Source organism: Brachyhypopomus gauderio, chromosome 9 (assembly GCF_052324685.1).
Source record: "Brachyhypopomus gauderio isolate BG-103 chromosome 9, BGAUD_0.2, whole genome shotgun sequence".
In the NCBI taxonomy this organism is placed as follows: Eukaryota; Metazoa; Chordata; class Actinopteri; order Gymnotiformes; family Hypopomidae; genus Brachyhypopomus; species Brachyhypopomus gauderio.
This window is the reverse complement of record NC_135219.1, coordinates 5,878,103-5,898,888: the sequence shown is the minus strand read 5'-3', so window position 1 is coordinate 5,898,888 and position 20,786 is coordinate 5,878,103. Positions and strand designations below refer to the sequence as shown.

The following is a 20,786-nucleotide window of genomic DNA, read 5'->3' as shown; positions in this document are numbered from 1 at the left end:
AGCGGGATATCCCATCACATAATAGAACAGACACACGGGAGGTTTCTTGAAACTGTTGTGTCCAAAAGGGGGACTGTAAATGCAACTAACCTGCTCTTTATTTTCTGCTTAGCATTGCCTGAGGTTCATAACTGAGTGGTTAACCCTTCCAGTAAAGTTCCACTTAATATAAATAACCCACTTAATGATATTTTAGGCGTATAATTAAAAGTGAAAAGTAAGACGTTTCTTCCTTGTAACAATAGTAACTGTAGAGACGATTTTGTGATTTTAAAACATGCCGACAAGCTAAGAAACATCATCTGTTCACGATTTCTCATTCACACGCATTAATAAGCCAGTAAGTAATAGTCTATGAGTTAGTGGAGTGTTCAACGACAATACTGTCTGAGTAATTACAAATTGTTCTACTCCTTTACCAGCTTGAATTTACATTAAAACGCTTGAATTTACAAGCATGTGCAGCATATAAAATCGAGTCCAGCAACAGCCATATCGTCGTAATCATCATCATCATCATCGTTATAATTGTTATATTTGAAGTAACAAAGTTTTCTGACATGTAAATGTTTCTTAAAGCCTATCGTGAAGGTTTCATACCACAAGTCTGATAGCACTGGGTCATCCAATAATTTACTGTCTGTACTGTGTACAAACCCAGGTTTTCTTACAGATGTTGTTTACAATTTTAAGTTTAGCATAGAAATGTATACATTTTGCTTTAAGCGTTATACAGTTGCACATGTGCGCTCACACACACACACACACACACACACACACACACACACACACACACACACATGCGCGACTTCCTCTTGATCTGCTGCAAAAATAACTTCAGCAGACATTATTCATGTACATTATTATAGTAACTAACTCTGATACAAATGATGGAAATTTCCATCTGTCTGATTTTAAATATAATTCCAAAAAGACATTTAACCCACAAGCAAGAATTCAAACCTTACAACACAAGTCAGCACAAGGTTGTTCTGTGTTTGTTTTGTTTTGCTGCCTGAAGGTTTGAGTACCTGTTTAGTTTAATGGGGTGTGCTAAACATAAAACTACATTCAGTACATAAGAGTTGTGCACCATTTAACAAATGTGCAGGCCTTGTGGAACTGTACAAAGATGTTGGTGGTGTGTGGAGCTTGAAGCATTATCCAAAGACTTTGTTCTCTTCTTCTGAGCAATGGCATGCTGACCTACGTTAGAGGTGAAATATAAACACCCTCCTTCACACCTGAAGGGTCGCTCTCTGATGGCTTTGTGCATTTTAACACTGGAAAACATTGCCTGCCCTTTTCCCGTTGGGAGCCCTTTTCTTTTAAAATAGAGAACATCATTATGCTGTTGCTCCACTCTGGTGCAGTGTCAGCAGACATGGGTCGGTGTGGGGTTGGGGAGATTACTAATGCTGACTCTCCTCAGCCATGCAGCCTGAAAACATTAACAGACATTAATAGACTGATGAATAATTGGCCTTGTCTTGTCTGCTGACTGGATATTTCTATCCCTCTGAACTGGGCAATGGATTGCAGTATTATTAGAACATTTCTGTTCTTAACAAAAAGGACAAGGACAAGAGAATCTGCTAAAAGCTGCACTGAAACTGCTGGGAAGCTGAGGAGCACATGAGGGAATGTAAAGGTCAGAGGTCAGGTGTGCAGTGTGTGTTAGACACTGGTGATGAATGAACAGGTTTCTAATCATGAGGAGTCACTCTGGCTATTGTAGAATGAGAACGTCTTTCACTGTGGCTATGCCAATTATCAAGTTATTACAAATGCTACAGATGTCTCAACAAAATGATTCACAGTGTTGCTAACAGCAATGGTTTCACCCAATCCACAGAATTTGACACAGAACTGCCTTAATCCTTCGTGCCATAGATTCAACAAGGTACTGGAAACATTCCTCAGAGAATCTGGTCCATATTGACATGAGAGCATCACACAGTTGCTGCAGATTTGCCAGCTGCACATCCATGATGCAAATCTTCCATTCCACCATATCCCAAAGGTGCTCTATTGGATTGAGATCTGGTGACTGTGTAGGCCAATCGAGTATATCAGATTGATCGTCTTGGCCATGTCTACATGCCTTGATTTGAGATGCTGCCATGTGATTGGCTGATTTGACATTTGCATTAATGATAAGTTAGACAGGTATACCTAATAAAGTGGCCAGTGAGTATATATACACTTTTAATACTCTCAAAACTGGAATTCATAGATGATTCTAGTCTGGCTATAGATGTGTTCCAGTAGATAAAAAATGAAAATTTAAATTTTGAATATGCTGAGAACTCAGATTTAATCAAGTCAAAATTTCAACGCTGAGCCATTTCTGGAACTGCACATGTCACTGCATGGTCAGTGGGTGGCAGTAGCTGAATAGAAAAGGGCTTTTATCAGGCTCTGGTTCCTCAGTGGGGGGAGGTGAGGGAGATAGAGGGAGAAGGGGAGAGACCGAGAGACGGGAGAGAGAAAGGGGGGGAGTGTTTGTGTAGGAGTTAGCCAGTTTCACCTGAGTGGGCATGTCTGGCTTTGTCACAGGCCCAGAATATGAAGAACAAAAACAAATACTGTGCAGGTGGACAGCAAACATTTAACTTCTAATTCCAAAAATATTGGCTGGTGCATTTAAATACTTTTTGTCATCCTTTTACTGATCTGCACAGAGTGAAGATCCACAAACAGCCATGTAAACAACCAATCACACTTCACACAGACCTTATTTCAGCACTTAGGATTTGGGGGATCACATAATACAGTTAATGTTCCCTAAGAACAAAACCTGACCAGCTCTTAACTACTTCAACCAGGCATCATTTACGTTCACACATATCTTTGTCCAAATCTTCAAGTGAACCAATGAAGTGCTTGGAAATTATAGCTGTTGTTATCAGTATATGGGCTACATGGGAATCAAACTAAAGATCATGGTGGCACTAGCAGTGCTATGTCCGCGTGATGAACTGCAAGAGGGGGAATGGTAAACTCTATCTGTGCCTTTCTGCAGAATATGGGCTCTCCCCTGTCCAAGCCCTTCCTTCCCCTCCCTCAGGCAAGACAGATGCTCAATGGACACTACCATTACAGAAACACCTCATTCCCAGCAGGAGTGCGAGTTGTTTCTCGAGGAGAGCCGTGTGCTTCTGCATAAGCCATCTTTTGTTGTTAAAGCCAAGCCCATAGACTGGTAACCCTGGCTTTAGTGTTGCAGTTCATGTGTTAACAAAACTATAGATGCCAGGTTTTGAGGCAGTGCGTGCAGACATGCAACTTTTAATTGTACATTTGGCACTGCTACAGAAATGTTTGCTCAGAGGACACTACAAAAGTCTAATGATCACACCAATAGTGCAAGAGAACTAAAACTCCAAGCAAAAAAAAGATTCAAAAGAAAATGTACACATGCAACAGTGCTTTCATATTCTATATCCACACAAGGTCTCCACACGGCTATCCAAACAAAAGCAGCCAGCACAATATGCAGATGTTACAAATAGGTATATATAAATGCTATAATCCAGTAATATTTAAGTATTATGTACAAGATTACGTTCTGAAAGCAACTGTGCGAATTCTGAATTTATAAAAACAGTTAGAAAGAAAAATCACTAAGAAAGAAAGAAAGAAAAATCACTAAATACCACGTGAACCTCGCACGAGTGGGCCTACTGAGAAATAGTCTAGCCTATACATCAAACTCTGTAGCGCTGTGACACGCTTGCCAAGAGCCAATCAAATGAGACATGGGATAATCCAGTTTGCTGTTGACATGAACGATTCAGTGCGGTTGCTATGTTGTTACTAAAGGACCTTATCTTCTTCCTAAATAACAAAAAACTAAGACAAATTTGACTGTAATATCATATTACCCTGCCACTGCTTGTTACATCAAAAATGTCTAACCCAGTGCCAAAATGTATTACAGATTTGGCGATTTGTCTGCATGTATACAAACTCTCCCGTCTGCTGTTGTGAGCGCCTCGTGTTGCACATTGTCAGATGATATTCATTCCCGAAAACATCGTATCATTCGCACTCATAATGAAGCTAACTTGGTTAACTTATTTAAAATATCTGCAGACTCGTTCACCCTGCTTTTAGCCACCATCCGATGAAAGTATCAAATCCCATGAAATTAAATTAGTAATTAATCAAAATAAATAAACTGCACTGTCTACTCTTTCAAAGTGAAACGTAAACTAGGGTGGTTATCCGTGTGCAACACGTAAATCAGTCAGAGCTGTTCACTTTGATGATACAGGGAGAAAATAACCCAGTCGCCTTTAAATACAATTATGTAACCTAGAAAGCCAAAGTAAAAAAACACAAGGAGAAAACGTATTTGAATCACTGGAGACCGACAAAAAATATATAGGGACACCATAGTTGGGTCGATGCATTATGAAAATGCCAAGATCAGTTTCGCAGGGCTGGCTCCCGTAACCGGCAAGCTCCGGTCTTTCTCTCTGCCTCCTCTCCATGTTTTCCGGAAAGATCTGCCATGGTGAAACAAGTAGCGCAGTAAGCCCCGTGACCATAGAAACAAAACACCAAGTCGTTTCTAAATATGGGCATGGAAATAGAAAAAAACGTGTACCGCGCAAATACGCTTTGACGTAATAACCTTTACGTTGCGTGCCCTGCACATAGATTATTCCGAATGTTAGGATTGTGGGTCGATATGTTTTAAACTCAGGTAGCTCCTTAAATGCACCTGTTGTTTTAAAATAAATGCATTATTTAATATTACGTTAGTGCTTTATCGCAATAGGAACATATCTTATAGTTAAAAATGCGATGTTACTACAAATAGCCTGTCGTATTTGGTATGCTCCACTTTGTCCGAGCACAGATTACATGCCGATACCAGAGAAGGTTGTTATAACTGACAGTTTCACCGAGTGGGTATTGTAGGCTACGAGCTTGCTATTATTCTTGTAATATGATACAGTTTCTGCTCTGGAGAGAATAAAAACCAAGTGGCATAATAAAGGTAATACTACTACCAACACAACAATAATAGGCAAATAATACTCATCAGCCATTATAGTCTTTTTTCATAATTTACCTATTTGTTTATTTTTTGTACATTTGTAAACATAATTTATCTATTTGTTTATTTTTTGCACATTTGTAAACATGGCATAATTTGAAGGTAATAAAAATATAAAACACACAATTATAATCTTGACATATGACACAATTCTCACAGGAAACCAGTCACATTTAATTTTTAAAACTGCACTTCCAGGTAGAGTATTTCAACATACACACTAAGACATCTGCAGCTGAGTAAGGTGGATAACGGTCTAAACATTCATCAGATTTGGACAATAACAATATTCATCACAACATATATAATACTGTGAAAAGAACTGTATGAACACTAGAACGTCACAATGGTAAGATCTCAATATCTTAATTAGCAAGATCTTGATAATTGATAATTGTGCTCTTCATTCTTTAACTAATGACCAATACATTTAAAATCTGGTTAGTGCTGTATTGGAAATTTGGTTGGTATAATGCAATGTGGTGTCAAAGGCCAGGATCATAACCTCATATTGCAATAACCATGTATGTACTGGCCCTGGCAACATACTGTATGGTAAAGCACAAGATTTAGACCAACAACAAAATGGAACCTGACATGGTTCAGGCCACATGATACAAAAGTGCATAAATTACTCCATCAAACACTTCTACCTAAAGGATGAATATCGATATTTTCCACATGTCACCATCTGGAAGAGATTACTTTGTCACAGTATGTGAGTTTAGCACATATGATGCGTACAACATCTATGCAGACTTAAAAATGGACCTCAACAAACCTGTTTGTCCCTGTGGAAGAACCGATTTTGATTCTCCTCAAGATGCTTTGCTGTGTAATCTAGTTCGTTCTGAAGGGACAAAATGGTGTTTCAATGACCCCATTCCATTTTCAAAAATGCATCACATTGAGACAGGCATGCAGTAGCAGAGCAGTGTAGATCCATCCTATATACTGGATGTGCCCCCAGCCTGTCTCTGCTCTGGCCTTCATAAGGCCAGCAGGTTGGAATTATCACTGCCTGCTTTGGTTCCACCAGTCTCCCCTTTGCTACCCTCACACCCATGGGTATTCAAACCAGGGAAGTCGAAGACAGGCACAGCACTGCTACTGCAGTCGGGACTCAGTGCTGGTGTGCTTAGGGGGTCCAAGCTGCCCCCCATCGTCATGTACAGAGTCTCCCACTCAGTCAGGCCCAGGGAGGCGCTGAGGTCAATGTCAGGTACCAGCAGGTCCATATCATCGTCTCCGTCCATCTTGGAGCTGAGGTCTTCCATGGGCACATCTTTCAGGTCGGTGTAGGGTTCCAGCCCAGCACTGGAGCACAGCAGCACGTCTGAGTCTCCCGAGATAATGGGGAAGTCGGGGTCCAGCTCCTGGGTGCAGGTGGCCACCTGGTCCAAGTTAACAGGGGTGGAAGGGGCCTGCACAGGGGTATGATCCTCCAGTGAGATGGGGGACTGTTTTGGGGGAGGCTCTTCAGAGACATCCTTCTCTTCCTGCTCCGTCTCCTCCTCCTCCTGCTCTGTCTCCTCCTCTTCCTGCTCTGTCTCCTCCTCTTCCTGCTCTGTCTCCTCCTCTTCCTGCTCCATCTTGGCATGGATTTTGCAGAGGGGTTCATGGGCAGCCAGTAGGAGCTCAAGCTGCTCTTTCTCCTTCATCAGACTGCTGATCTCTGCCTGCAGTGCTGCTTTCTCCTCCTCTAGATTGTCTGTCTCCTGCACAGTAGTAAATAATGTATTTAGCATTCACACTTACATACATGCTAAATGCATGTTTAAATACATAATGCATAAATATGCTCAGAGACTCCAGACCTGTGCAGCATGAGTTCAGGTCTCTTCTCAACTTTTTTTTCTCTGATCCTTTACATACATACTGACATCAAGAGTAAATGTGTTATGTGTCTAATTAATACATACGGCCTGTAGACTGTCTGTGAGTTCACGACGTCGGTTCCGACACTTGGCTGCAGCAAGTTTGTTCCTCTCCCTCCGAACCTTTCGTCTCTCCTCTTCCTCTGGGGTGAGCTTTGTTTTAAATAAAAGAATAAATAGATCACTCTCCAGTGTGACAAAGCAATGTTAATGTACATCTTAGAGTCCACAGCAGACAGATTTAAATAAAAAAAATTGCTTCCTTCAAAAAATTTGCTTCCTTCAAATTAAATTTTGTACATTTGAACTGTACTTGATGAATTATACAAGTTGCAAGTCTGACTCCAAATCTGGGCAGTAAATACCTGATCTTTCTGTGTCTTCCGCCTGCCTGTAGGGACCCTAGGGCCCAATTGGGGAGACGAGGACCATGCTTCGCACTCAGGGGTCTGTGCTTTCCTCTGCTTTGCACCACTGCAGGGGCTGACTGATGAAATGTCAGTGGACAGGACCATCCACTTAAGAGCTGGTGCCGTGGCGATAGCAGTGACCGTCGGGACAAAGGGACTGGCAGTTGCACCGCTTTCACACCGCTGGCCCTGAGCATGCGCACAACACACTGTCACTACACCTGTAAAGCAGCTTTCGCAAACCTTCAGACACTGACACGACAGTTAACAAAGATTTAAGCAAGTAATGAATAATGAAGGATCAAATACACGGTACAAAACCTACTAATAAACATTCGTTTCCTTTTTACCTTAAGTTTTTTTTTATTTGTCTTTATATGCCCAATTAATAGCAAATTAATTTTTCAATTATTTTATCATCTTTCACATCATTTATACCTGCGCATTCTTCGTCTTTGCCGCTGGTGCGCGCGAGAGCGAATCCTTTGCAGACAGCTGGCAGAGCGCAGCACGAGACGATGAAACGTTTTTAGGCATCTCCTTAAACTGCAACCAAAGGATGTATGCAACTAAATAAGGCTATCTGCAAGCTACGAAATACACTCAAATAGTGCAGCCAAATATATGCTGTATTTTGCAGGTTTGCTATGAGTACATTTACTAGTCTACACTTGAAGACACAGAATCTCGGCAGCGTTCTTCTTTTATAGTGAGCGAGAATTTTATGAATGAAATCTATGAGACGAGAACGTACCATGTATATTGTAGGGAGGGGTAGAGCAATAAAGAAATCGTACAATTTCTTTCAATGTGTCAGAAAGTGGTGTTTAAAATAATAGCTGTGCAAATAAAATTTCACATTTGCAGTCCGGGGTAATATGTTCCAAAAGAAATGCTTAAAATGTGTCTCCTAATGTACCTTCTATATAATGAAATGCGAGTGCTCTCTCCAGAGTGAATAAAGTGAACTACGTCATTTTACGCGTGTTGTTTGTAGCCCGAGTCTTTTGCATTCCCTAATGCGGGTAAATAACCGAGTGTGACCGCTTATTGTGTAACAATGACTGGCATCCGCATTTTCCACAACCTACCGGAGGTTTAATGAAGGGCAGTAAAACTGTATTTAAAGTGCAGGTTATGTAGCCTTCCATAAATAAAAATGTATAAAATACATCAACACACCAGTGGACTTTTACATAAGTATTTATTTTGTGTTGTAAACTAGATTTACTCATTTATCTATGTGCATATATGTCACCACAGTGAAGCTTTTATCATTATATTAATGCAAGCTTATGAACAGCATATCCGTCACAAAATATTACGAAGTAGTTGGCTAAAAATATTAATGCAAAATATTGTAGATAGGTTCGTCAGTTGACGCCTGGGGGTCACAGTCGTGCAGGTACAGATATTGCTCAAGGATTTCTGTATGTGGCTCGTATCATTCTGAATGATGAATATCCCACACAAAAGTGCTGCAGCAACAAGACCTGTCGCTAGCGCAAGGGAGCCAATCAGAGGACAGAGGTTTGTGCCCATATATGGCATTTCCGGAGAGGCGCCTGCAGCCGCAGCGTTATTGCAGTAGACCCGCTGTCTATTTTTGTCTTATCTGACTTAATTAAATGACATTCAAGTGACGGAATCGTCACCAAATATCTACATATATTTTAAAGTGAACTGTATTTTTGAGTGATGTTCTGTATTGCAATACTGGTGCGAATAAATAATTAAACTTCATTTTAGAGTAATAAAGCTTTCACGACTGCAACCCATATTCTCATGTGGAGGTCGTTTAATGGAAGACTATTCCTCGCGACCACCCCTGTGTTCATATCTATCTTTAACCAAAATGGGATGAGGTAACCCACTGCTTTCGCTGGACAGCGTGAGAGTGGGGCCTCCCTTGTGTGGTGTCCAAGTATTTCCCAGCAGTCACGCCCCTAGTAGATTTCTGGCAATTCGCAGGCATGTCCCGCGCAGTGCAGCCAGCGTGAGTCTGTCTGCGTCGTGCTACCTGAACGCGAATTAGACTGCCTGAAGTCCCTACCTCCAGGAATTTTACATTTATGTTTTGAAAATGGCTTATATTGCCTAACTGTGTGCATTTGAAATGTTCCCTATTGTTATTCGTCGAAAACTCTGCTCTAAAAGATGAACTCTCCATACATGAACTGCGCTGTAATAATCATAAATGAAGATAGGTCAAAGTTTGAAGTTTGTGGCGTTCTCCACCGCTCTGCGTGCTCAGGTGTTGTGTGTTAGTTACAGTTTTGCGTAGCAGGCTGTACCGTGTCGCTGACGCCAGTGGGAGGGGCGTTGCCCAGACAACACGGATTGTTAAACAAAACATGTGCCGCGAGGCGGAGCAGTATGTCCCATGGGATCGCTGATATGGCTGTTTTCGCTTGTTAATAAATAACAAAACATTCATTTCTGTAATCGTTACCTACATTTAACGACACATAATGGAAACAATTGCACCAATGTTACAAGTGTGACAATATACAAAAATAAGTTAAATAATAGTTTCAAAACGTAAAACAAAAATGTTTTAATAAACAAAATACTAAAATACCCATTGCTAATAATAACCTATATCGGCCGTTGATTCCCGACTCGGTTTAACGCATTTTCTTTGACAGAGCTATATCTTTCAATCAATTTGAAAAGTGCTTCCTCGTCACATTAAACAGGGTGGTTCGAGCGAGATTTTATATCAAGAAGAGATACGTGATTAAACGCAGAAAGGCGTCAACGAGCGCTTTGAAAAAGATGTCAGCCTTTTAGGACACACCTGCACATTCTTCGCAGGAATCCCCTCTCTGTCGCGGAGATGTTAGCAATGATTTCACACAGACAGGGGATAGTTCTCAGTAGTCTATCAGACATGTTCATAAAAAGGAAAAAGTAAAAATGAAAAATGAAAAAGTAAGTACAAATAGGCTTCAGTTACAGCCCAATGTTTATTGAAACCAAATCTAAATCTTTTGCGGTAGCAGAAAAATCTATTTTTATCCTACTTATATAATAAGAATTGTATGAAAACATTTTTTGTTTTGTCATTGACAACACTTCACTGCAAACACAAAACTTCAGATCCCCTGTCTTTACGTAACTATTACACCCTGCACAGTGTTTCCCATCATCGCTCCGCCTCCTCAGGATGCATCCATATAAGGCAAATGACGTCGTGGGATACCCTGCTATGGAACGACAACGGTACGTAAATCAGTACATTTAAAAAACGTTTGTATATATTCGTGTACTCTTTTTTGGCAAAAGATTTTCGAGATCACAGATTTTAAATTTTATAAAAGATATAGTGTCGCCTTTTTTTTAGCGGATTTGTTTTTAAAGTGTTGAAATAAAATCTATGCTCGAGTGTTTGAGGACACCTCCCTACTACTGCGTCATTCCAGGAGTACTATAAAAACCCTCGCAGCTCGGCAGTCAGACAGTCAAACTTTGGATATCGCAACGGCGTCGACTATCATTAGTGTTTCGGGAAGCTAAATTAATTCGATTCTCCTGTCATCTAAATACGTTTATCGCTACATTTAACGTCTTCGACTCATTCCGAGCGGATAATAGAAAGTCTTCTATTCTTCTAAAAAGATGATGTTTACTAGTCTTGGAACCGACTGCGACTCGTCTTCCCGCTGCAGTACGGCTTCTCCCAACGGTGACAGCCTGGCGTACTACTCGTCTCCCGCCGGAGTTTACTCCAGCGTGGCATCTCCTCTTGGTCAACCCCAGGTACGTAGCCAGCAATATTAGCACACGTTTTATTCTACAATGCTTACATTAGAATTTAAGATGGATGAGTTGTACACTTTCTTGAGACTCTTCGGTGCATGAATATATCTTCCAACTCTACAGGTTCTTAAATAATTTAGGTGTTTTGTAAGAAAAACTTATAGAAATACAGTAAAATAATTCTAAGTGTCTGTACCGTGGTTAAACTGAACGCTTTTCTGTTTGCACTTTAGGACTTTACCGACCTGTCGGTTTCAAGTGCCTCTTTCGTACCGACTGTCACGGCTATCTCTTCCTGCCCGGACTTGCAGTGGATGGTCCAGTCTGTTGTGTCCTCCGTGGCCCCATCTAACGGCAGGAATCATCCCTACAGCCCGAACCCCAACACATCTTTCTCCAGATCCAGAATTGTCAAGACTAGTGGATGCAAGAGTCAGTCCACCAGCAGGAGAAGCATAATGGATCAGGTAAATATTTTTTTAATTTAAAACAACTTTGTTGGAGACCGTGCTTAATGTCGGTTTCTCCCTGTCTTTCCCCCTGTGTTCATTTTGATGGAAAAATTACATATATTATCCCCCTTGCTATTTGCAGCTTCCTTCTGAGGAAGACGAGAAAAGGAGACTTCGTCGTGAACGAAACAAGATGGCAGCTGCCAAATGCCGCAACAGGAGGCGGGAGTTGACGGACACACTGCAAGCTGTAAGCATTCCATTATTTCTGTAGGCATCCTTTATCAACAAAGCCAGTCACACAAGAAACCGAATACTGACATGGGATCATTTTAATGAGCTGTTCTCTTGCTTTGGCAGGAAACCGATAAGCTGGAGGATGAGAAGTCGGCCCTTCAGAACAACATCGCTAACCTGCTGAAGGAAAAGGAGAGGCTTGAGTTCATCCTGGCCGCTCACAGACCCATCTGCAAGATCCCCGGTGAGATGGACACCACCTTCCCTGAACCCTGCGCCTCTCCTGCCTCAACCATCTCTGAGATCCAGAGCACCGTCACCTCTGGGGTTTCCAGACCAACCGAGTCGGTTGGTGTAACCACCACCCCTTCTCCAATGTTCCCCAGCCCCTCTGTTGACCTCAGCAGCTCTACAGTGAAGATCTCAGACCTGGATCCATCTCTGGAGGCATCGCTGGAGCTCCTAACCAAGACAGAGTTGGAGACGGCGCGCTCCGTGCCAGACGTTGACCTGGCCGGCTCACTGTACGCCTCTCAGGACTGGGAGCCTCTCTTCACACCTGCCAACCTGGACCTGGAACCACTCTGCACACCTGTTGTCACCTGCACACCAGCCTGCACTACCTACACGTCTTCCTTTGTATTCACGTACCCAGAGAGTGATGTCTTCCCCACCTTTGGCCAGCTCCAGAGGCATGGCAACAGCAGCAACGAACCATCAGACTCCCTCAATTCTCCTACCCTGCTCACGTTATGAGCCTCCAACATGCTCCGTCCTTTATTCTAACTGACTTTAACCAAGCAAGGCTGAGGAACTGTCTTTACTAAGCAATCATTGCTTTATATTCTACATATTTATCTGAACCATTACTTGCCTGTTGCATATGTAGCAAGTTAAGCATGGTTTGACTAATGTATTTCTATAGATGGTCATCTTGTTACATTATGAAAATATCTTGTAGAATACTAGTTGAGTTTACTGGTGCTATTTAACTATTGTAGTGTGTTTTGAGCAATAGATCGATTTTTCACTCCACGTGTGTGAACTGTGTCTTCAGTTATGTCTAACCATTATAATGACTTGGTCTGACCAATTATGAAGTTTTCTGTGAAAACGTTGACTTTAATTTATGGATTTTTATTTTTGTACTAAAATGTCAATGCAAACATTGTTTGCAAAAATGTAGTAAGAATAAATATAAATGTACAAACATTTTTTTTTGTGTGAGGGGGAGTTTGTGCTAACAAGCTTCAAGTTATTCACATTTTTCCTGCTACACTCGTACTGCCCTCGAACCAGCAATTTTTGTCTTGGAAGGTATCCACTTTCCTCAGACCTTATTGGTGTGAGCTTTTGTTACCGAGCCTCTTGGTGTTCTGGTGAGCTGCGTAATGCGTCACAGATGACAATCTGTCAACCCAGAGGGAAACTGAAAACTAGACTTTCTAGAACTTTCCTCACATAGTGGTGTGACGGTCAACAAATCTCCAAAATTGTGATCACTGGGTAACTTGGATGTTTCCTTTTCTTTTCCAGTCAGCCTACTTTGATCATGTTCCATTTTTTTTTTTCAAGTGGAAAGAAAATGGAACTCTCCTTGGTTATTTTGTTTGAAAAGTAATCTTTTACAAATGTGCCAGAGTGAGGGGAAAATTAAGCAAGAAATAATTATTTTTAAAATCGCCTTGTCATAGAGGACATGGTGTAGGTTTTTGGCTTACTGTTATCTTGGGTCCATCAACCCAGCAGTGTGAACGTGACTGTCTCTTGTTTGACAGCAGGCATTCCTAGTATTGGCTATTATTTATATGTAGGATGTTAAGCCCACATCTCAACATGCCAGTATGCTGTGATCAGACTTTAGTCTCGGTCTAACTAACCCACTTCCTTTTTCAGCCTTGTGTTTCCTCTGAGTGTGAATTGTATCACAGAGGAAATATGTTCATGTGCGTAAGAGAGAGGCAGTGATGCAATCGTGGCATGAAATGCTGAGTGGCCATTACATTTCTCTCACTTCCTTCCTTTCCTATTCATACAGCAGAGACATGCCCTTCCAGTTCAGAGAGAATGGGTGTGGCTACACCACTGTTACCTAAGCCCATAGCCGGAGCAGTCCTGTTTCTACCTGTTCTTACCAGATGGGATTCCAGACAGCACCATATCTCACACATCAGTTTTGGAGAAATAGAACTTTCTTCATGACGAGGATTGACACTTTACTGAGCTCACAGAAAGTTTGAGAGAGAGAGAGAACAGAGTAAAACTAAGATGAGGTTCACATGAGAAACAAAAAATAAAATGGAGAGCAACTCGCAAAAACAAAGTGAGAGTGAGAACTTCCAGACACACTATCACACTTTCAACTATGCTTGTCCTGACGTGAAATAATCACGCAGCGTGAAATAATTCTCCTTCTATTAATACCGCTGGTCGACCCAGGGGAGAGGCAGTGCCTGCAGAAATAGCAGGTGCTCGCGCGCTGCCCGTTTTAACATCAGCATCAACAGCAGTAAAATTAGACCTGTGTGACGCCAACCTGCGTCGGTGCTACAGCCCAGGGGAGGAAACCAGCGCAGCCGTACAGCGGAAAAGAGCGTGTGCATGTGTGAGTGGGGGCGGGGGGAGAGCTTTGGCCGAGGAAAAAAAGGATGAAAAAAGGGAAAAACGAATAACGGCAGAGAGAATCCAGTTTAAAAATAGAAACGAATACCGCGTTGAGGTAGAGAGCGTCATCTGCATCATACCCACCATATCTAAACTCCTCTCGGATGGACGCCATTTTTAGTGTGTTTCGTCTGACATCTGCACGTTACTACATTAACCTTTTCTGGAAGAGGTTTTTATGTAATAATATAAAAATAGATATTATTTTGTTGATTTTGCCTTTTCTATTAACGCTAAATGTTTTCCATTATGGACAACTAGGAGAATCCAAATGCATTTAAATGATAGCTCTTAATGATAAAATGCCACGTGATTTGTCATGGCGAGATGAAAATCATATTATTATTATTATTATTATTATTATTATTATTATTATTATTATTATTATTTAATTAATGAATAATGATAACCAGCATTCCAACATTATTGTAGTCATTATCAGATAATATGCATAGTGTAACCTGCCATCAACCATCAGGATTCGTTTCAGGTTGATTAGTGAGCTAAATAAAACTTCTCACCATCATTTCATTCATTCACCACCATTTTGCCTACATATAATCGGTAGAGTCTATGATAAACAACCTAAACCGGTTTAAACAGTTCGCTTACTTTTGAGGGAAATCCTAACCCGTCTGATACAAATATCAAGGCCTCACATGAGGTTTAGCTTCCTGCTGTCAGTAATTTAGACGTACATGTTAAACAAAAATCACAGTCTGTTTATATTAATCCTAACTGTAGTATATATTTTTATTCTTAGGGCCTACGTAGACGATAAGACATTTCAGTCATAAGTAACCTTGGGCAATATGAAACACAAGTGAGAATTGGGCTATGTTGCATTTCGCAGGGCAGTGTCTCGGATTCGTCCATCTACATCCCAACCCTCCTGGACGTCAGATGTTCTATCATGGCTAGACAAAACCCCGCAAAGGTGCCACATCACGTGTAACGCTGCCAGCTCACGTGTAACGGTGCAACGCCTAAACAGCACCCTGACTGACACCATGATACCAAGTAGGCTATACAATACAGTATATGTTAAGTCATACATTTGAAGAGGCACAATTGTAGCATGCCGTGCAGTGTTGGACGTACCCACAATCATTTAAAACATCAGCGTCGGTGTATTTTCGATACAGATCAGACTTGAAACACATTTTCGACACCACAAGTCCGATTTGATCATTGCGACCTCCTGGCCTGTAGGTGTCGCCCTCCAGCGCTGCTGCTGCTCGCGTAGACGAGCCAGCTGAGCCGTCCCCCCCCCCCCCCACACTGCTTCACTTCGTAAGCGGCGTACAGCGGGGGAGGTCCTGGCCCGAACAAGCCATGGCTCGCCTCGGTGTTTTAATACTGTTACCGGTCATTTTTGAATCGGTGGTCTCTATCTCGTTCTTCTTACCAGTCAGAACGAGGAAATGTTTGAAGGAGGAGATACACAAAGATGTCCTGGTCACGGGGGAATACGAGATTAGCGAGCAGCCCAACACCAAAACTAACCTGAAGGTGAGTGTCTCTTGCTGCTCCCATGCGACGTCAGCTAATGAACTAGTCTGACTTTACTCCACATATTACTTCGGGTACGCGATCAAACAAACGAAGTGTATGTTAATGTGGCCCCTCGAGTTTAAACTAGCTGAATTTATGCGTTTTTAAGTTAAGCGTTAAGAGTTTCTAGTCATCTCGCCATTAAACACCATAGGCCGGGTAGTGGCTACACGGCGCTTCCTGGTTGGACGCGCGGAGACAAATGTCGGTACTGTGCATAATCTCACGATACGCTGGAAAAACAGACGCTAGTTATATACGGGAAAAAGGGAGAACGCTAAAAATACGAATATATATGTTAACTGTGCGTTCGGGGTTTATGTAGTCCGCCGATGGGAAACCACAGCGCGTCGGTTTGGCCTGCTGTCGTGCGTCTCGTCAGTAACACGTCAGTCTAAACTGCCCGGTTGCAGCTGTTGCAGACTGATGCGAGGTGGTCTTAACCAAAGTGAATTTGAGGAATAGTACTCTTATATTTTTGTTCTTCACTATGAAATTTATCCGTGGCGTCTTTTTACCGTGGTTTTAATGTTTTCTTGAATTGTAATTGCACTAGGTAATTGCATTGATTCCTGTAGTTTAGTAGTAGTCTGGCTCGAGGGTGTCCTGGATTCTGACCCATCAATGCCAGTCTCTAGGATGTTTTGTGTGAACAGATGCAAAGTACTTGTAAGTCTCTCTGGATAAGAGCATCTGCTAAATGCCCTAAATGTAATAATTGTGGATTATCCCTTCAAACGCCGATAAACTCTGCAAAAGCAACAAGCTGTACATCCATGTCATGTGGCAGCAGTTTGTATGGTTACTTCGTATGATTTAAATTAATTTTTTTTTGCCATTTTCAGCAGTGTTTTCTGCCTGGATTCTCTTACTTTATGTTGTCACTGGAGAGATGTCATTGTTGTTCTCTTTTTCATTCCATTTGTTTGTTGGAAACTGCTGTAGATCACAGACTCCTCTGGTCATATCCTGTATTCTAAAGAAGATGCCACTAAGGGAAAGTTTGCCTTCACAACAGAGGACTATGACATGTTTGAAGTGTGCTTCGAGAGCAAGTCCCAGATGGGTAAGAACTGCTGTACTTGCCCGGTAGGGCAGGTAGAGCATGGTGCGGCCAACACCAAATTCATGGCTTATGTCCACAGGGAGTGCATGACCTGTCATACTGATAAATAATTTAAGTTGCTGTGAATAAGACCGCCTACCAGATGTCCCTTAATGTAAGTAAGTGAAATATGGTGAACCACATTTGCTGTGGAATCAAAAGCAAAATAATCCTGGTGTGCCCTCAGTTTCTCTTTCACACTATGCACAAATGGAGAAACCACCTTCTCTTGACTTTGTAATGTAAGGCTCAATTACATTAAAGCTAATTCAATAGCTATGATGCTGGTTATCCGGATCACTGCCTCCTGGTCCTGTAATTCATTCTAGTTCAGCTATGTGGATAACTTTTAATATAATTGCATAGCTAAGGATTAGTAATTCACGAGTCCATTAAAACTTGAAAGAATTTGAATTCTTGTTCAAAATATTCATTTTTCAAAATAATGGTTTTCAGGCATAAATGATTGTCATTATCTTAATTTCTTTGAAGTATGTCCGAGTAGATCACACCAGCTCAGAGTATCTGTAAGGCCACAGGATATGCAGGGTGTTACCATTATCACAAATAGTAAATATGATACGCTTGCTATAACTGCTGTTGAGGTTGTGGTCATTGACAACATTTAACAGAGCTGATGCATTTTGATACACGACTGAAGCACACTTCTTTGTCATTCATTAGTGTGAATGGGAACAGACAAACCCATGAGTTTGTACTAAATCGCTAAATAATGCTTATTCTGATTGATTTCTTGATTCTGTGAAGGAACTGGGAGGGTTCCTGATCAATTGATCAACTTGGACATGAAGCATGGTGTGGAGGCAAAAAACTATGAAGAGGTAAATAATGGTACTATTTGATGTGTCATTGTCACTGTTGGAGATGATAGTAGTGTTACTGATTGATATGTTAGCTAGTGTTGAACATGTTTGTGTAGGACATATGGTAGTCCAATGTCTGCCAATTTTGCCTGTAGTTCTTTATTCTTTGTCCTAGTGAACTGCCTGCTTTTGAAACAAAATTTAATGTAAATGTGCATTTTTGTTGGGGGGGGGGGTACTTCAGTCATCATTTGATTATTCTAGAGGGGGGGGTTGTACAAGGTCAAATACTGTTCATGTTCATTCATTTTTATTTATTGTTATTATTATTATTATTCATGTAATTGGTTGGTGCTGATTCATTTGGTTTGTGTGTTTGTGGTTTTCTCTCTCAGATTGCAAAAGTGGAGAAACTGAAGCCTCTGGAGGTTGAGCTCCGACGTTTGGAGGACTTGTCAGAGTCTATTGTCAATGATTTCGCCTACATGAAGAAGAGAGAGGAGGAGATGAGGGACACCAATGGTAAGAACTCTGGCAGGGGGCATCATTCTGTTTGCAATATAGAGACATTTATGGAAATGTTTCCATAAAACAAATGTTGGGATATTTAAGTACAGTCAAGACTAGAATGGTTAAATCAATGCTATGTTTAATCCCTAATCAAGAAATATTTTCAATTTATGCTGTTTCTTGGGAGAAAAATGGCTTTCCTTAAGCTTACAAATTGTGGTCTTGTTTCCTGTACCATGGCACATGTGTTGTGGAGATGTTATTTTTAATCAGCTGATTGGTTGCACACAATGGTGTAAAATAAGAGAAAAGCTTTTCTGTATCCTAATGAGTCTGCTTTACTAACGTTTTAGAGCTTTGTTTCACCTCAGGTGACTAATTGATTTCTCATACAGGTTACAATTTGGAATGAATATTCAAATTGGCATTTACGCATAAACAGGGTTACCAGGATTTAAAATTTTATAAATTGAATTTGTTTGAATAATGGAAACTTCTGACTAATTTAATCAGATTCCATTCATGCAGAAACATTTAAAATGTGTTTGGTAGATACTATGTAGAATAAAAACACACACAGAGCTTGAATTATAGGACATAATATTAATCTAAATTTCAGTAATATGGGAAGAATCATTTATTGCTGTTTGCTGAAATCATGGACCTTGACGACTGTGCTTATCTCTCTCCCCCCAGAGTCCACCAACACGCGCGTCCTCTATTTCTCCATCTTCTCCATGTGCTGCCTGATTGGCCTGGCCACGTGGCAGGTGTTCTACCTGCGTCGCTTCTTCAAGGCCAAGAAGCTCATCGAGTAGAGCCAGCTCCACCATTCAGAGACCCAGAAGCCTTCTCTGACCTCTGACCCTCCTGCCCTCTTCTTTGTTGTCCAGTATCAGCAAGTTTATGTTGGTTGCTGGGGGCAACCAGAAGTTCAGCGGGAGGGGACAGCTATTAGGTTATCGTCTGGGACATTGGTGGCCATATTCACATATTCAGCGTGTACATTTTTGATACAAGCCTGTCCGGTCTTATTTGGACAAACCACCCGTTGTTTCACGCTTAAACTTTTTATTACACACAACCCAAACAGATCCTTCATAACCTGTTTAGAAATGTATGTGTGAACATGACAGCGACTTGAGTGATACTGTCAACCACTGAAAATGATTAGAAATGCACAGATTTTGGTATCAGTCATTCATGTACTGGCAGCATGAATAACTATTTAATCGATAGCACAGCATTGATCAGCAGAGCCATTTCAGATGGACAGGGTGATTCAGAACATCCACGTGCAGGACTCGTGTACAAAATAGAGCATTTTAAAACAGAAATGCTTATAATTGGCACTAGTGTCAGGAATCAGAATGGAGAAATGGTGTTGGTGCATCTCTGCTGTTAATTGATGAAACACCTGTGAGTCATCGGTATAATTTTATCAGCAACATGCATTTTCTGTTATTGTAAATGAAGATCAAATTCCTCAATTTTCCTCTACCATTGTTTAAACAATTGAGGGATTGCTCTGCAGCAGGTTATGAGGCTCTCTGTTCAAAATGCCCCTCTCTCCACATTTACAGATGAAGTTAATTTGCACTCGTTTTACAGAATCTGAACCCATATGCTACATAAGTGTCTGTCTTTTTGTGTTGTCAAAAATGCACATTAAATCCTTGGCTTTTTGCCATTAGATGCAGGTTTTTAAAGAAAAGCATTTTGGGGTGCTGTATACTCTCAGAATGCATAGTAGGCTGCTTATGTGGAAATCTCAATTGGTTGGCTATTTCATCAAGCAAGGTTTTCAGTCTGGTTGCAAGAGTAATAGCTGTTGATAGCTTGTTGTTCTGATTTAAACCTTAGCAGGTTCTCTTATGGCTAAAGAGGGAGAGGAGGAGGGATCTTTACATTTGGGTATACATTTTTTCATATTTTTGTTTTGATGTAATTAAGGAATGGGTGGACACACTTGGGAGGGGGGTTGCTCATGGGGTGATGGCTTATATTTCCATCTCATCTTATATTTTCTCTCATCAGTCTAGTCCCCATATCCGGTAAATGTTCCTGATCCACTCGAACATTGGTTTGGTTTGTTTTGTGGCAGTTCATTACAATTGGTTTGTCATTCAATTAAACTTTGTTAGTTAAATCAGCTTTGAGTCATTTTTAATCAAACATGATCCTAATGAATCCCACCAGAAACCTATTGAGGAATTTGCTGCATTCGCTACTTTGAAGCACACTGGATTGACAAGATTCTTAAGTTAAAGGACAGACTACCTTAAAATTGAGCTTATGTACATGGTAGTTCCGCACTACT

The 20,786-nt window shown here is 41.1% G+C and overlaps 3 protein-coding genes across 3 annotated transcripts; 2 read left to right on the top strand and 1 right to left on the bottom strand.

Moving 5' to 3' along the window:
* Nucleotides 1-5,097: 5,097 nt before the first annotated feature.
* Nucleotides 5,098-8,172, bottom strand: LOC143522786 (protein c-Fos). Its single transcript, XM_077016633.1, has 4 exons — nucleotides 7,797-8,172; nucleotides 7,314-7,547; nucleotides 6,994-7,101; nucleotides 5,098-6,789 (listed from the first exon to the last, which is right to left on the bottom strand). The coding sequence occupies exons 1-4, from the start codon at nucleotides 7,893-7,895 to the stop codon at nucleotides 6,061-6,063; spliced, it is 1,170 nt and encodes a 389-aa protein (XP_076872748.1). The 5' UTR covers nucleotides 7,896-8,172; the 3' UTR covers nucleotides 5,098-6,060.
* A 2,645-nt stretch (nucleotides 8,173-10,817) lies between these two features.
* fosab (v-fos FBJ murine osteosarcoma viral oncogene homolog Ab) lies at nucleotides 10,818-13,023 on the top strand. The gene is made up of 4 exons (XM_077016632.1): nucleotides 10,818-11,120; nucleotides 11,354-11,587; nucleotides 11,715-11,822; nucleotides 11,933-13,023. Exons 1-4 carry the CDS (start codon nucleotides 10,980-10,982, stop codon nucleotides 12,563-12,565), a joined length of 1,116 nt encoding a protein of 371 aa, XP_076872747.1. The 5' UTR covers nucleotides 10,818-10,979; the 3' UTR covers nucleotides 12,566-13,023.
* Nucleotides 13,024-15,755: 2,732 nt separating this feature from the next.
* tmed10 (transmembrane p24 trafficking protein 10) lies at nucleotides 15,756-20,615 on the top strand. The gene is made up of 5 exons (XM_077016631.1): nucleotides 15,756-15,985; nucleotides 16,973-17,093; nucleotides 17,901-17,974; nucleotides 18,352-18,478; nucleotides 19,163-20,615. Exons 1-5 carry the CDS (start codon nucleotides 15,809-15,811, stop codon nucleotides 19,282-19,284), a joined length of 621 nt encoding a protein of 206 aa, XP_076872746.1. The 5' UTR covers nucleotides 15,756-15,808; the 3' UTR covers nucleotides 19,285-20,615.
* Nucleotides 20,616-20,786: the final 171 nt, after the last annotated feature.